The sequence below is a fragment of the Misgurnus anguillicaudatus genome, chromosome 3 (assembly GCF_027580225.2).
Source record: "Misgurnus anguillicaudatus chromosome 3, ASM2758022v2, whole genome shotgun sequence".
NCBI classification, from domain to species: Eukaryota; Metazoa; Chordata; class Actinopteri; order Cypriniformes; family Cobitidae; genus Misgurnus; species Misgurnus anguillicaudatus.
The window spans coordinates 20,046,989-20,063,739 of NC_073339.2; the positions used below are offsets into that span (position 1 = coordinate 20,046,989).

Genomic DNA, 16,751 nt, shown 5'->3' on the forward strand with positions numbered 1-16,751 from the left:
TTCTTTCCAGGCATGTGGCTAAACAGCAGGACTCTGCTAACGGCCCCAGCAGGAGCTAGAGACCCTGATTGTAGCCCTGCTGAGAGCCAGAGGACAACTCGGAGATACAATAATAACAGCCGTCAAATCTCGTCCGGAGCACAGATATGGAAATTCTGTAACTTCCTTTTTATCTCAGATTGAGGTGTCTATACTTAAGAACTTCAGAAGCCTAAGATTGTGGGTGCCATAAAGCAGACAACCAGGACAAAAACAACAACAAGGAACTAATGGTATCATTTACTTGCTTATGATTCATGTGGGATAAATAGTGAACAGAAGTGGAAAGATGTGAGAGGCTCAATCAGAATTTTAAAGGCGAGGGGGAGGCCCTCTGGGTTGTTAGGATAAAGTCTACGGCCTCCAGTCGCCCTCTCATCCAGATAACAAGGCAGAGACAGCCTCGCAGATCAAGAGCCATTATCAGGGACTCTTCCTGGCCGGTGGAGCATTAAAGCCCCACACAGGCTCAGCACTCTCTCAACCCGGTCAGGACCACAGCCAGAGACCAGCAGGAGGGAGATGAACCTCAACATCAGAGCTAGTGATGAACATTCTCCATTGACTACTGAACAAAGAGAAAGACTCATAAAAGTATTATGCACATTCAATTTAAATAGCAGACCTCATCTACAGTAACTGGCTTTAGTTTTTATGGATCAGGCGGTACGGTCCGTCCTCCGGTCTCTGTCTGAGGTCAATCTGTGGTTACTGCACACTGTAGTGGATGTGGGTTGACATCTAGTGATCTGTTCCTAGAACAAAATTCTTGCAGAATATTTTAGGTTTAAGGATTCCATCGTTATTTTAAATGAGAACCAGGCGGTGAACCGACGCAGAGAGTGCGAGTGGCAGACAACAGCTCCGGGCTAAAACGTCTCCTCCATGTGGAAGCTCCACAGAACGACAGGATTCCTATAAGCATCTATTGGCCACGGCAAGATCACTCAATCTGTAAAACTGCACAGCTACCTTTTCTATACAATATGATTTAGCGTAGATCTTATGTACCATACAGGCAGCATGTGACCTTTGCTGAGCTCACTCATTATTAACCCTCTGTTCCCCACAGCATGAGCCGGACACATATACATACACACACATGCACCAAGGTGGTGTGGGTGGGGTGTAAGGGTATTAAAAGATTAAAGGCTCCTGTTTTACTACAGTATATATATATTTATGTTGCGTAGTGAGACACAAGATACAATGGCACTGTGAAGTCAGTGTCCTGTTACTGTTTCTCATCATCGTTTTTAATTTGTTATACTGAGACTCAGGTTCTGGAGGGCAGGGAACATTTGTCATGCAGTCTTTTGCCTTAAAAGCCATCTGTGGAGAGGCTAATTCATTTCCTCTCTCTGCCGACCGCTCCTCTATAAACCCCCACCAAATAAGTCATTAGAAATAAAGTCATCATAAAACCACTTGAGCAAGATGAACACGGCGGCCTCTCAGCCTGGGCACAAAACAACACTTAAACATCATGGGAGCCCTGCACTTACAGAAATTGCTCGGCGCCAGAGAGAAAGAGAGAGAGAGAGAGATTCTGTGGTAGTATTTTGAAGGCTTATGCCTTTAACAAGTATGTTGACCGCCTTTGATTTTTGCTCTTGGATCTCCCCATACCATATTTCGCCATTCACCCAATGATGCTGACATACATTCACCTACATCACCACATGTATCGTTATACTGTATACAACATGCAATGTATACATGTATCTATATGGGCCTCTCGGCTTGAATTGGATAGTCTTCTGAGAACAGAAGTTTTAATAAATCAAGGGGCGCCAAGGTTTAAAGCAGCTCTTGGATCTCTTTTTCATTCTTATTGCAGATAAACAACACATCCTGCCCGGGTCCGAGTTGCAAAATGCTTCAACTCATCTTTTGGCACCTTAATAAAGGAGATTCACTACCGACAGGCCAATTTCTCTTGCTATTGCTGAATTAATGATGATACATGTTAAAAGACTCCAGCATGATTCAGCTGTTGGCATCACGTGTGCCAAACTGTACAGGACAGATCATTTGCCATAATATCTTTGTTTATTCATATGTTTAGATATACTTGCAGTGTTTTATCAAAATGGCACTGGAGTTTGTAGTTCAAAGGAAAATATAAACCCTGACTGTATCAAATCCATACATTTGGTCTCTACGTTAATTTAAGGTACTCCAAAATTCTTGTGATCCAAAGGTCACGTTTTCCTCCCTAACTTCTAAAAATTTCCAAACAAATAGGAGCTTATCAGTTATCCTGAATTAAAACATGACCATCCATCTCCCAGATAGAAGAGAACTCTTCATCCAGAGACTCGCAGGCCTCCAGGGAGAGGAGAAAAGTTCAGAGAAAGAAAGAGAAAAGGAGATGTACTCCCTCGTTCTCAAATGATGGGCCGCCTTGTTTACAAGTTGGACAAGTTGGCTATGACACCGTGCCAGAACGCAGCGCGCTGGTTTATCTGCAAAACATTTTTCAAACAGCTCCCTGAACTTTTATTTGAACATAAACATGTTTAGGAGGAGAGCCTCTGGTAATTGAACTGGGAACAGAGTTAAGATCCCAAAGCCTCATCTTATCACAAAAAGTGAATGAATCCAACATGACATTTTTGAGTAACTATTTTACTGACATTCTTTGTCATTCTTATTGCAAGTATAGTTGTAAATTATTTCTCCAAACATCTTAATGTAGTGCTGGGTTAACATCAGCTTTCTGAATTTGTAGTGACTACTGTAGGCTTATATAATGCGCCAGATCCTTATAGTACATACAGTGGATGAATTTAATAAATGCTCTTAGTTGCAAATCAGCCGGCATGTTCTAAAGGTTGGTGCATGGGTTAGACTAAAGAGAGGTCTCTGTTGTGATCAAATTTTATTACATTCTTAAAGGGCCAGTGATGTTTTTTGACTTCTTTAGAACTTTAAATCTACTCAGCTGCTCTTAAATTCTCGAAAAAAACAAGGAAATAAAACAAAATTGCATTTGAGCACAAAGACTTAATTCCATGTTTACCACATGTGCCATTAATAAAGGCATACACAGTGTCTCTATTATGCTTTTAGTAAATAAATACACTTTTTAAATTGCCTGTAAAGTTCACTTACACACATAATTTACTTTCTATATAAAAATACTTTGTGGTAAACATATCTAAAATGTTGCAAGCATGCTCTGGTCACACTAAAAAACATGGTATTAAGCCTTAATTCCTACTTTCTGAGTGACATTACACTAGGAATCAAATGCATATGTCCGTGAAAGCTCATTTATTTATTTTTGTTCAATAAAAATGATTTTCACATTCATTGTACTGTATATGTTCCCCTGTTTAAACACTTATTTATGAGACTATCTATTGTTATTTTAGGAGTTTAACAGCGCATTCCTTCGCTTTGGTGCATGACAACACTAAAATAATCAGAGTCTGGAGCTTGTCTTTAAAGTTCCACATCCTGAGCTTTCTCAAACGTTCATGAACAAAAAATATATCTTTCCCACTTTTGGCTTTGAACCCCCTCTTGGATTAAACACTGAAGAAGGATTCAGATATAAACAAAGAAAGCATTTAGGCTTGGTACATTAAAGTGGACTAAAAAATAAGTGATGTTCTTCAAACCAAAACATTTTTTAAACAAACACATTTTCAAAATCATAAGTGCAACCATTTTAAACAATCCAAATAATAATGGCTATATATATCATCTAAAAACACATGCGATCTTGCTATTGTACACTTATATGGAGATGAGCTAAAGGTTGTTCTTTAGTCCAATGTTTCTTAAACTTGGGGCACAAGTTGGGGCAAGTGGGTAAATTTTAGGACATTTTATAAAATAAAATAATTTATCATAAATTCTGTGTAATTAAACTAAGGCTATTAACTAATAGCACTGTGTTGTATCATTTAATATGTTTTGTTTAATACAAATTCTAAGTTTAAGATCATGAATGTTTATGGCATGAATTTTCTTTTTGGGGGGCAAGGGATGCATCCTACACGGGGCACACTGAATATTTTCAATGTAATTAAGAGTAAAAATAAAATATTAACAATAATTATTTAAACTTGGATTGGTCTTTATTAATCATCACATCACTCCTTCAGATTTAGTGATGGTACTTAAAAGTGAATTTTTTTTACATAACCTCATTAAAAAATATGTTTGTTTGTTTGTTTGTTTGTTTGTTTGTTTGTTTGTTTGTTTGTTTGTTTATAAAGAAAGCTACAGCTAGTGTATCCAAATGTATACACAAACAACTACAATAACAAATAAAATATCATAAAATAAAACAACAATGGTAATGTTAATTCTATTTTAGACCGAAAAGTCAGGGTATAGAAAAGGCCTGACTGAAATGTTTATAAATGTTTGTTAAAGTTTACAAAGTGAGTTATTTTAGGTTTGAATGTATTGCTACTATTTTCACCATGCGATAAGTAAAGCAAATATAGGCATAATCCAAATATTTGAATAGCACAGATGATGTGATCACACAGGTGTATGGTATCTTCGGCTGTGAACACGCGATGTCAGGATGGTTCATGCAAAAACTATCAATGTGGGTTGCTCACAATTCCCACAGCTACTCCTCTTCAGTCCCAGCGGTTATCTATATTTGTATCCTCTCCCTCCTTCGTTTTGACACATTATGACTTCACTCCATGATTCGCTCACACTCCTAAAAGTGCTGCTTTTAAGACAGTCACAAAAAATGCTCTCTTTACAGTCATGAGAAAGAATGTGTAGCATGCCAAAAAACACTTTCTCGGGTATTGCTTCACTGCACTGATATATATATATATGTTCCCATTAGTAATATTAACATGCGTGTGACCCTCTATATCCTAAGAAAATATATGTCTCTGAACACCGGAACGGATTAATTCCTGTCACCATATCTTTAGGGAGACGTCGACATAAATACACACACTTCCTCACCACAAAAGATTTTAACACGTTGGATAAAGTTATGGCCGCAGCTTTAAATCACCAGAACTAAATTTGCGTTTGTTTAAATGCGAAAAGACAGATTCATAAATGTTTTATCTTGTTCATCTTCACAAATTAAAATACTCCCTTTACAGGAATAATAATTATTCACCTCTCCTCATTCAATGAGCCAATGGCATCCACTTGTAAAAACGTTTTACTTTGGAGAAACTTTTGGCCATGAATATAGCACAGTTTCATCTGTCAAATCTTTTTTCCTCTCTTTCTTTAGATTATCTCTGCCAAATTAGCTCTAAGGCTCGTGCCATTAGTTACTTCTGAAATGTACTGAAATGTTTCATCCAGAGAGATCTCAACCCTGTCTGACTTTGGAACATTGTTTTATCTCAAAAGGGTGTTTAAGGTCATCCACAGAACATATAGTGAACTTTAGTAGTTTTAGCAACCTGGATGGTTGTTTCATACGGTTTTGCCAATTAGAACGGATATAATAAGAGATATGTGTACTTTGTTTCTTCTTGGCCTAGCTATACAAAATTTATTAGGGAAACACTACAACTGCCTGGTGTACACAAACAAAAAAAGAATACGGAAATAAAAATTGCGGACATCAACTTCTCTGGTATAAGTCCCTGGCCAAATATAGGAAAGATCGTTATTCCTCTTTAAACGGAAAGGACATCTTAGTCCACATTAAATATCACATTGAAAAATGACTTGGCAGTAATTCAACTCTAAGAAGTGTTAATGTTGGCACTTCCAGTGTGTACACTTCCAGTAAATTGTTTTAGTGTTTATTGGATGGGATATGGGCTTAGGGATTGATGAATGGTGAATCAGACATCTATTCTCTCCTACCTTTCCATATTCAGTCATATTGACCGGGAAAGTGGCTAAACTCACAAGGGTACAAAAAAGCATTTCATTAAAAAGTTCAACGAGAACTAGAAGCCATCAATGTCAAAACTCAACCGTCCGCATTTGTCCGTCCTATGTAAAGAATTAGTCATTTCTTAGTCATTAATGTGTAAACTTTAATGTGAGAAATTAATGTAAAAAATTATCATGTATACATATTTGTTCCATAACCTACACTCTAAAAATGTCTGGATTAATTTTGACCCATAATGGGTAAATATTGGACAGAACACATACTGGGTTAAAAATTACTTCATGCTGGGTTAAAAATAACGCAATGTTGGAGAAGTTGTGCTTTAAAAGTGTATATTTGTTATTTTTATTGTCAAAAATGACAGTCGTTTTGCTGGATGGGACCCTTGTGCCTCTTTTGGGATTGTTTATAGTCCTTTGAAATTCCTTTGAAAAAAACTGTTACGTGTTGAGTTAAGTGTTAATTGTTGGTGTCTATTAAAGTCCATTAAAATGAGAAAAATCCTGCAATGTTCTCCTCAAAAAACATAATTTCTTCTCGACTGAACAAAGAAAGACATCAACATTTTGGATGACATGGTTGTGAGTAATTATCTGGATTTTTCTTTTAAGAAAATGGAATATTCCTTTAAAACAGCCCAGCAGTGGGTCAATTTTAACCCAGTGGTGTGTTCTGTCCAATATTTACCCATTATGGGTCAGATAACCCAGACATTTTTAGGGTGTATAAGGAATAATTGAATTATTGAATTACCACCAAGGTGGTAATGTGGCGCTCCGCAAAGTGAAGTTCCATTACACTGCGTGTGTACATTATTTTCGAATAATCCAATGGCTCGTCGTCAATTAATTAGTCAGTTATTCTGCTTATACCAAGATATTGCTCTGGTCGTTAATTTAAGACATTTGACAGGTTACATGTGTGTTTATCAAAAAATAATGCATACCCATGAAACATTTGTTAACCAATCAGAATAAAGCATTCAACGCCCCCCGTGGTATAAATTAAAATGATTTTAACATCTCAGTTTATAATATGAATTAATATAAAATCCATTAACACCTATTATTCATCTATCAAACCAACACAAAGTTGTAGAAGAGCTGACGTGATGGTTTAACATAAAATCTCTCAAACGCAAACATACAAAATATGAAATAGAGCAAAATTCATCACACTTTAGGTCATTATTGGTGAGTCAAGGTCCAGTGAGACACCATGAACCCAGACTCTTGGTTCCCACTGTGGAAGAGCTCAAATTTATTACTTGTTATCCTTTCTCCAAATCTCCCTAACACCATTACATAACATGCCCAAGGTAATGTACACACTAATGGGGAGAGTGGTGTAAATCCATCAGTGTGCCATAAATTAACGTTAGGCACATTTGTGTGCGTGGATTACATTGTTGGGGGGGATAATGGCCGCCAAGAGAGCTTCAGCATGATATACGTCGGTTTTGACGCGAGCGGCGCTACTATAAATCGGCCTAGACCACAAACGTAATGCCCAAACAGTCCTGCAAACATGTCTCTGGGATTTGACTCATATCTAGGTATTTATCTTCTTGGAATTCCACCTCAGCTCCCTTTGTCTCTCTTTCCTACACATACACACGCATCTCGTCTGGTGAATAAAGACCGTGGCGTGTAAACCTAGACACACTTCATTATTGGTGGAGGCATGGATAGACTAAGGTGAAATACTGCCGAGTCAGGAATAGCTCTCGATCATAGCCGCTGTGACAGTTTATCCTCACAGCATTAATAATGGACAGGGTGTTTGGTGTGCCTGGTGTCTGTCTACTAAAGTGTTTGATTTGATGACCCACAGAAGTTTGCGTCACAAAGTATACTTGGAAAGAATTCAAACACAGGCATATATCTACTGCTGAGATAAAATAATACCGGTAATAAATTGCATATGTCTGGCATTAAATGTATTAAAATGAGCTGTAAACGTATATGCAATAACACTAATTCCTGTTTATTATTATTTTCCTATAAGAATGCCAGAGACAATCTGACAGAACACACAATAGAAAGAACTGAAATAAAACTAAAGCGTGCTTTTTACACTTTCAAAATTAAAACAATAACTTATAATACGCAATAACACCATTTACAGAAGGATTAGTTTGGACTGTATTAAAATTACCCATTGAATCTGATTAGACCATTCATCGCACTTAAAAATAACCAAAGAGTTTTGATATTTTTCCTATTTAAAACTTGACTCTTCTGTAGTTACATCGTGTACTAAGACCGAGGGAAAATTTAAAGTTGCGATTTTCTAGGCCGATATGGCTAGGAACTATACTCTCATTCAAGCATAATAAGACCTTGCTGCTGTAACATGGCTGCAGCAGGCGCAATGATTTTACGCAGTACCCGAAAATAGTCCTCAGCTATTGAAAGTTAACATGGGGACTATTTTCTGGCGTTTTAGTTTAAAATAGGAAAAATATCAAAACTCTTTGGTCATTTTTGAGTGCGATGCTAATGGTCTAATCAGATTCAGTGCATTATGCTAAGCTATGCTAAAAGTGGTACCACAGTCCCGGAGATCAGCTGAATGGATTCCAAAATGGTAAAGATGAAATGTTTAACTCTAGGTGAGCTGAATGAGCATATTTTAAAAAATGTGGAGTATGCCTTTAATATATTCCATTTTAAATTACTGTAGCTCTACATTTCAGCTTTTAGGAGCCAAAGCACTGCAAACTATGCGCGCACCTGTTAAGAGAACAGCGAATGGCAAAAATGAAGGCCTAGTTTTGTTTGGCATAATACAGCAACTGGAAACAAGATGGACTAAAGTGGATAAAGGTCATGCTTTTGCATGGTAATCCTCATCCATCATCTGCCCAAAAGAGGGAGCTGGTCTATTGGCAAACGCACACAATGGTTAAATTGAAATTACAACATTCCAGCTCCACAAACAAAGTGTCAGATTCGGAAAAGTTTAAAACAGCTGTATTAGATAAAGTGATTCATTGCCTCACGATTTGTTTTAAATGTTTTGATAATAATCAGACATGCAACAGTCCATAATCTTCTAGGGAATACACCAGCTGTAGTAACACAAAAAAAAATGAGTTGATCATCAGACGATTCCTCTCACCCGTGTGGTGTGATTGGATAACTGGAGCTTTCAAACATGTGTGGCTCAGAGTGCAAGAGGATGTGAGGTAGGAGGTATGATTAATTGATGGACACAGTGAAGCAGAGCTTGTTAAAAAAGACAATATTATCGGAGATTCAACAAGGAGGTTCCCTGGTGTGCAACTTGACAAAAGAAGAACATAAAAAATGTAGTCTTGTAAAACCTGTGACTGAAATTAAGGAAGAGGCCGTTTACAGTACATTGCGGTATCTGATAGGCCTAAGATGCGTATGGTGTTCACATGTGGCTCTGATTACAGGCCAGATTCCCTTTTTATTGGATTTGGGATGTATTGCATAAACTGGTTAGTAGTATTGTGTTAGGGCCATAGAATGTGAATTGTAAATCTTATTTGTTTCTGAACATACTCTGGCATATGGGCAAAAGGGCAGTCAGGGTTTAAATTGTTTTAGAAAAACCGCATTAGCGCGACACAGCAGAAACACTGGACAGCAGATAGATGATGATTAGGAAAGTGTTGTCCCCATTAATGTAATGATTTTTGCTCTCATTTTATTTGGGTAGAGATTGATTGGTGATAAGACAGGAAATCGCTGCATGCCTGGCAAACATGAACTTGAGCTTGGTGTGTGAATGGATGAGCTGATCGCATTGGCTACGATGCAGTTCCCACATGTGTCAGTTATGCGTCTCATATTACTGTCTGTAGGGCTTCAACATTGAACTCACCGGTACGAAACAAACAGCAGCCTGATCACAAGACACAGGAAGATTAACTCTCGATACAGATCGGCCTTTTTCTCACACGTTTCTGCTTTACGTAATCGGAGAGTAACTCAAAAGGGCAAGAAACAATGAAAGCGTTGACCCTGTTTTTCTCTGTATGTGTGTGCGATGAAAGGAAGCGAGTGTTGATGAAGAAGAGGTGAGGAGACTTTGAACTATCAAAAACAGCGCAAGGAGAAAGAAGGGGATGGAAACAGAAGTGGGTGGTGATTGAAAGATGAAGAAGAGGGAGAATAAAAAGCAAAGTCTGCGGTCTAGTGGGAAGGTCTGCAAAAACACAAGGAGAGGAATGAAGATAAGTTGAAGACGAATGGAGATAGTGGTTATGATTAGACAGTGGGTTACTTACCATTAGAAACCAGTACAACCTGCCTATCAACGAATTTTGTCCGACTACAGACCAATCAAGCTGGAATCATTGGTAGGGGGTGGGAATTTCGGGAGCTCAAGAGTGCATCATTCAGGCAGGCTCTGAAAGTGAGGATGAGATATTATGTGTTAGGGGGTGAACAGGTGTTACAGGACATGGGCTTCTGAGTGATGATTGGTTTAGATAAGAATTATGGATGGATTGGAAAGGGGGTAAAGAATGACAGGGAAGAGAGAGGAGTTCCCAAGGAAGAATGTTTGAAAATATAAATTTTCATGAGCTATACAGCCACTAACTAAAGTGGTGCTGGTGTTTAGGTATCCAGAGATGGATCGATTGATGGATGCAACTGTGAATATAGCGACTTCATATCAGAAATATCAGAATTAATAAGTTTGGGGAACAGCACTGCTATCTGGTGCTATATGACCCATATCATTTATCATATCAGATCATTTAACATTTGCCACGTGTCTGAAAATGAGCTTGTTTTGACACACCAAAGCTTCCAAAATGAGAATACAGTTACCTTGATATAAAAGGATGCTGTGACAGTCGTGACATAGCATAAGTATGAATGAAATAAAATGCTTACAAATAATAAAAAACAAAAGCTTGGAATATTAGCATTTCTTGATTTGTTCTGAAATGGCAACCCTAAATTATTACAGTTTTGCAAATAAGTGAATGCTGAATGGAGAACTGATTGTTTCTTAATGTTTTCAACTTTTATTAAGTTATTTCTAAATATTTTTATTTATATATTTTCTATTAGTATATATATATATATATATATATATATATATATATATATATATATATATATATATATATATATATATATATATATATATATATATATATATATATATATATATATATATATATATACATACATACATACATACATACATACATACATACATACATACATACATACATACATATATATATATACCTATATATATATATATATATACCTATATATATATATATATATATATATATATATATATATATATATATATATATATATATATATATATATATATATATATATATATATACATCATTTAATTTATATTCTAAAGTGAAGAAACGATTGTTTAAATGATTTTTATTGTGGATTGAGCAACAGATTATTTGGCCTACATACCTTATTAAAATATTTATGTCGTATTTCTGTCATTATGTCGTTTTATAAGTTAAGCTTGTAACAAATAAAGATACTTTTTTGCATGATAAAATGTATAAATAATGTATACAAACACTTAATAGTAATAAATTCTGCTATATTTAAATAATTCGTAATTCGAAATAAAAACGAACATTTAAAACTACTCTGAAAAAGGAAAGACGGAAAGAAAGAAAGAAAGAAAGAAAGAAAGAAAGAAAGAAAGAAAGAAAGAAAGAAAGAAAGAAAGAAAGAAAGAAAGAAAGAAACGAATTTCTCGGCATCTTTGGAATAACCTGTTCATAATGAATTTGATTCATGAGAGCAGATGAACTGTATTAAAATCTCGTAAATGTCCCTTAAATCTGGCCCTTTGCCTGTTCCATATCAGTAGACGTATCAGATGAGCTTAATACTTATATAAATTAAGATGTGTCGCTTGTTACGGCTTACCTGCCTGCGTGTTACCGAAGGGGTTAGGTGGGAAAAACATAACGGTTTTTAAGAGACAGTCAGTTATCTCAACTTAAACGACAAAGAGTACAGACGCCTGGCAGAGCATTTAGGTAACGTGATTTGGGTGGATTTTCCGCCGGTGTGACTGAGCGGCTTTATTTTAAGTCACTGGATTGAGGAAATGTTGAAAATAGCACAAGGCTCTCTTAATGAGACCTCCAGAGGAAAGACGGAGCCCACCGCTCACTGAAGGAACTGGGGGATGGGACGCTGAGTTTCAGCCCTGTTCATGACCAGGTATGTCAATTTATTAAAATGTTCATTTTAACAAACTCAAAATTCAGACGTTTTTAAAATAAACAGAAAAGCAAGTTATAATTATAGCTGAACCGAACATCAATGATCATTCAAAATTACTAGAAAACAGAGACGGGAAATAACGACATTATACAGGCCTAGGTTTTAGATATGATGTAAAACTATGAAGAAGACAGTTTATTGTATAGTATAATATAACAATATAATAATAATAATCATGTAGGTCTATTTTAAGAGTTATTTTTAAAAGGGTGCCAATAAGATATTTTTAAGACTAGGAATTTTATCTTCGTGACGTGATTTTAGATTATTTGTTGCGTCATATAGTTTACTGATCTAATTATGGTGATATAAAATCACATGCAGACCTTTATTATTTTCGGGAGGTTTTTATACACTTACTTTCAGACGGGAAACTTGGAACATTTGTTCATAAATTCTGATCATAGTTTTAAGTTTGATTCATACCACGATTATCAAGCACATCTCTCATGCTCAGAATTTTGGTTCTGCATAACTTTATTTATTTTTACAAAATTCAGTTTGAAAGGAGATCAGAAGAAGGAGGAGGGGTCTGTACCAGGAGTCTGACCAAGTGACCTACAGGCTGATTATATGTCATTAACTGGAGACTCGGCCTATTTAAATTACTCGAGAACTTCCATTCAGACAGATGAATTACGCCTGAACCCCACACACAACACTTAAACACGAATAAATCATGAACCTTCCTTTGTGAAATTTGTGAAATTTTACACACACAGACCCACACACACACACATTCTGCCTCTCTCTCTCTCTCTCTATCTCTACCCCTCTCTCTCTCTCTCTCTCTCTCTCTCTCTCTCTCTCTCTCTCTCTCTCTCTCTCTCTCTCACACACACACACACACACACACACACACAGACACACACACACACACACACACACTGACACACACACACACACACTTAAGAATAGATATATATATTTACACTTTGCATAACATATCTGTTATATCTGGCACCTGGAGGAATGCACTGTGAACTGTCAAAATAAAACGACTCATGTCAACTCACAATCAACACTGATACTTAAACAGTGTAAGAGGCATTATACCAGCACTGCTTAAAATTACAATGTCTGTTGGATCCGGTCCAGATTTTCTACACTTCAGGTTTCATGAATTTTCATATCAATTGAAGATTTACAGATCTGAGAAGCATAAGTCTTGGATATTAAAGCTTACGACATAAAAATATATATTACAGTCAACATCATAAGGCCTATGCATTGTGATGTCTACATATAAATAGCACCAATATTCAACTGCGCCCTCATTTGGTCATACATTGTTGATATTGGTTTATTAAATGCAATATAATATAATGCATTACTTAGTTGGTAATGGCTTGGTGGGTGATCTGTTCAGAGTTTTAAATTGCATCCGAAGCAGTTACAAATTTATACAACACCATAGTTTTATCTGAAGTTGTGCATGTGTGTGAGCGTATATGTTCATAGTAGCCTGTTACTATAGTCTGTTTTTGTAATTTAGAAAGGCAAAGGTTGCGAATCATTCCGTCAACATAAAAACATGGTTCGATTAATTTAAACGTGCATTTATATAGATTGCGTTTTATATATCATGTAGCGAGTGAAGATCAATAAAATTTGCGTATTATTCGCAATTTTATCATATTTGATTTATAATTTATTTACAATAAATACCAGATGCACATCTATGTTTGTATAGACTTGCCGAAAAAGGATAATTAATTTAAAAAGAAGTAAAAAGAAACAATTTAAATATTCCGTTATTTTCTACGTATTAAAACTTATTATTATGATGTATGTACAATTTATTTTATATACCATAAGAAAAGCAAAAGTACATAGCCTATATAGCGACTATGGTAATGTTTTAGCTATGAGGCACTAAATGTTAACGATATAAAAAAATTGTTTTGCATTTTTCCTTGTTTTTTAAAACCAGTGATAACAACAAACTAAACTACTTCTAATCTTTCCAAGTTTGTAGTTTTAATCCGTTCCAATGTCTTTTCTGGTTGGTATCTTTACACAAATGTTTACACAACCGTCTGAACACAAAACCCTATTTTATATAATTCATTAATAGTTGGAACTTAATGCAACAAATATTCGCGGCATATTATTATGGCATACTAACTTTTAATAAAAAAATAACTATGAAAATAAATGTAGCCTACCGGTAGTTTTATGACGCAGATAAATTTATGTAAAACAATAAATATAAAGCTAGTCTGGAATATCAGCATATGCATCTAGCCTCGGTTTACATTTATTTCATATTGATTTTATACATTTTGTGTCAATTGGTGTGTAGAGGTTCGTGCAATTTGGATTCGTAAACACAGTAAGGAAGGAGTTATGTCCCTCCTCCTCTACAACGTTATTGGCTGAGAAACGTTTTGACGACATATATGAACCCAAGCAGCTCTAAAGATGTAGCTGACATGGAGATCAAACGCTGGAATTCTGCTTCAACAGACTGAGAGTGCGAATTGCGTGCACAACATCGACTGGGATTGAAAAAAATTCCATCCAACGCCGATCCTCGTTGATTCAACTGGGCTTGAAATGTACAAAAGGCTCTGAACTCATCTGAAAAGTTTTTCACGATTTGTTATGGAACTTTCTCATGATGGATATTTTCAATGGAGAATAGCCTATAAATGTAAGTGAATGATTTAGTATTATCTATAGCGTTGTTCAAGCTGAAGACTGTTTTGAACATTCGTGAATGCACTGCTGTAATTTTCCCAATAGCTTTGTTATGTACAAAGAAATAGTGTTGCGTTTATAAATACTACTACGTGAGTACATTTTATGGGGAGCCAGCCAGTGCCTAAATCTCCAAGTGAAATCAAACTCAACACGAGAGCAAACGAGTACTTCGTCTGTGATTCGCCGTAGGGTAGATCAGTTTTTCGCCATGAGTTTAGTTGGAGGGTTTCCCCACCACCCTGTGATGCATCATGACGGCTATTCCTTCGCTGCTGCAGCTGCTGCCAGCCGCTGTCATGAAGAAACTCCTTACTTCCATGGGTGGCTTATCAGCCATCCAGAGATGTCTCCTCCGGACTACACAATGGCACCCTCGTACAGCCCCGAATACTCAAACGGAGCCCCCGGTCTCGATCACTCGCACTACGGAGGAGTACCGGGGGCTGGGGCCGTCGGAATGGGACCCCGCCCGGTAAAACGTCGTCCCACGGCAAACCGAAAGGAGAGGCGCAGGACTCAGAGCATCAACAGCGCCTTCGCAGAACTCAGGGAATGCATTCCCAACGTGCCCGCAGATACGAAGTTGTCCAAGATCAAAACTCTTCGCTTGGCCACCAGTTATATTGCTTACCTTATGGACATTCTGGACAAAGACGAACAGAACGGGGAAGCAGAGGCCTTCAAAGCGGAATTCAAAAAGACAGACGCCAAAGAAGACAGGCGAAAGAAGGACATGGTAAGAAGTGCATTTTAACGTCGTAAAGTGCATATAGTAATGTATTAATTATTAATAAATTAACAAGTACGAAACAGGCATGTCCACGTTAGTTATAAACATAATTTGTTTCTTTTGGGAAGTATGGACTGACCCTCTGCTATTATTTTGCCAAGAGCTTTAAACGTTCATCTACTTATCCTAATCTAGACCAATAGGGTGGTGAAAAGTAATAATATGCTATAGATATATGATTAACCCGCAACTTTTGTCATGTTTTTCTTTGCAGAATGACGTTTTGAAAAACTCAGGGAGCAGTAATGACAAGAAAACCAAAGGGAGAACTGGTTGGCCGCAGCATGTTTGGGCATTGGAACTGAAACAATGAGACTAATGCAAAAGACATGAAATGAGACCCTCTGAACTCATTTTCAGTTGTTCTCTCACTTTATTTAATGGAATATTTATGTGCAATTGCCCGCTACGGACAGTGGATATTTGAGGAAAACCATTCCATTTTAGAAGGAGGATACTCTCTTGGTAAGAGACTGTGTGTTGCTGTCTGATAATCCTAATGTTTGTTTCCTTGTCCCATTGTGAATCAAAGTTAGATATCTGCCACTATGGAGAACGTGAAGTTGTCTTTCTGTCTATCACTTTCAGTATCTCTCTGTCTTTCACCTTCTTGAATTATAAGGAGGATTAGTCGATGTTATAATATAGTAAATGTTTTATTTGAAAATGTCATGAAGTGTTATAATGTCATTTTGTGGTCGTATTGATTGCTGGTGTCTAAAACAACTGTTGAGTCCACTCAGTGCACTTCCGTCCAGAGACACAAAACAAAAAAATATTGGAGATGTAAGAAATGTAATTAATTCAATAAACCACTGTGTTTGTAACGATCCTAGACCCTTTTGTTGCGTTGAGATTATTTTAATTAATTTATAGGTGTATTGAAAAATTACATTTACAATTATTCAGAGTGTAATTGTTGTTCACTAGAAGAACATAACCTACAGTATGTGAAATAAATGTTGTTTGGGCGTACAGGGAAACCATTGAACATATTTTCAAAAATACTACACTCACGTGACAGCCAAATCAAGCAGCACTCACTATACATAACCTTGCAGCTCGAGCAGCAGTAGAATGGTTCCCT

At 36.6% G+C, this 16,751-nt stretch overlaps 1 protein-coding gene across 1 annotated transcript; it reads left to right on the forward strand.

Moving 5' to 3' along the window:
• The first annotated feature begins 14,582 nt into the window (after positions 1-14,582).
• On the forward strand, positions 14,583-16,499 carry hand2 (heart and neural crest derivatives expressed 2). The gene is made up of 2 exons (XM_055205083.2): positions 14,583-15,610; positions 15,879-16,499. The coding sequence occupies exons 1-2, from the start codon at positions 15,083-15,085 to the stop codon at positions 15,975-15,977; spliced, it is 627 nt and encodes a 208-aa protein (XP_055061058.1). The 5' UTR covers positions 14,583-15,082; the 3' UTR covers positions 15,978-16,499.
• Positions 16,500-16,751: the final 252 nt, after the last annotated feature.

Coding starts and splice junctions, on each gene's coding strand:
- hand2 (XM_055205083.2), top strand. CDS start 15,083: ATGAGTTTAGTTGGAGGGTTTCCCCACCACCCTGTGATGCATCATGAC. Junction 15,611..15,878: donor ACAGGCGAAAGAAGGACATG/GTAAGAAGTGCA, acceptor TTTTCTTTGCAG/AATGACGTTTTGAAAAACTC.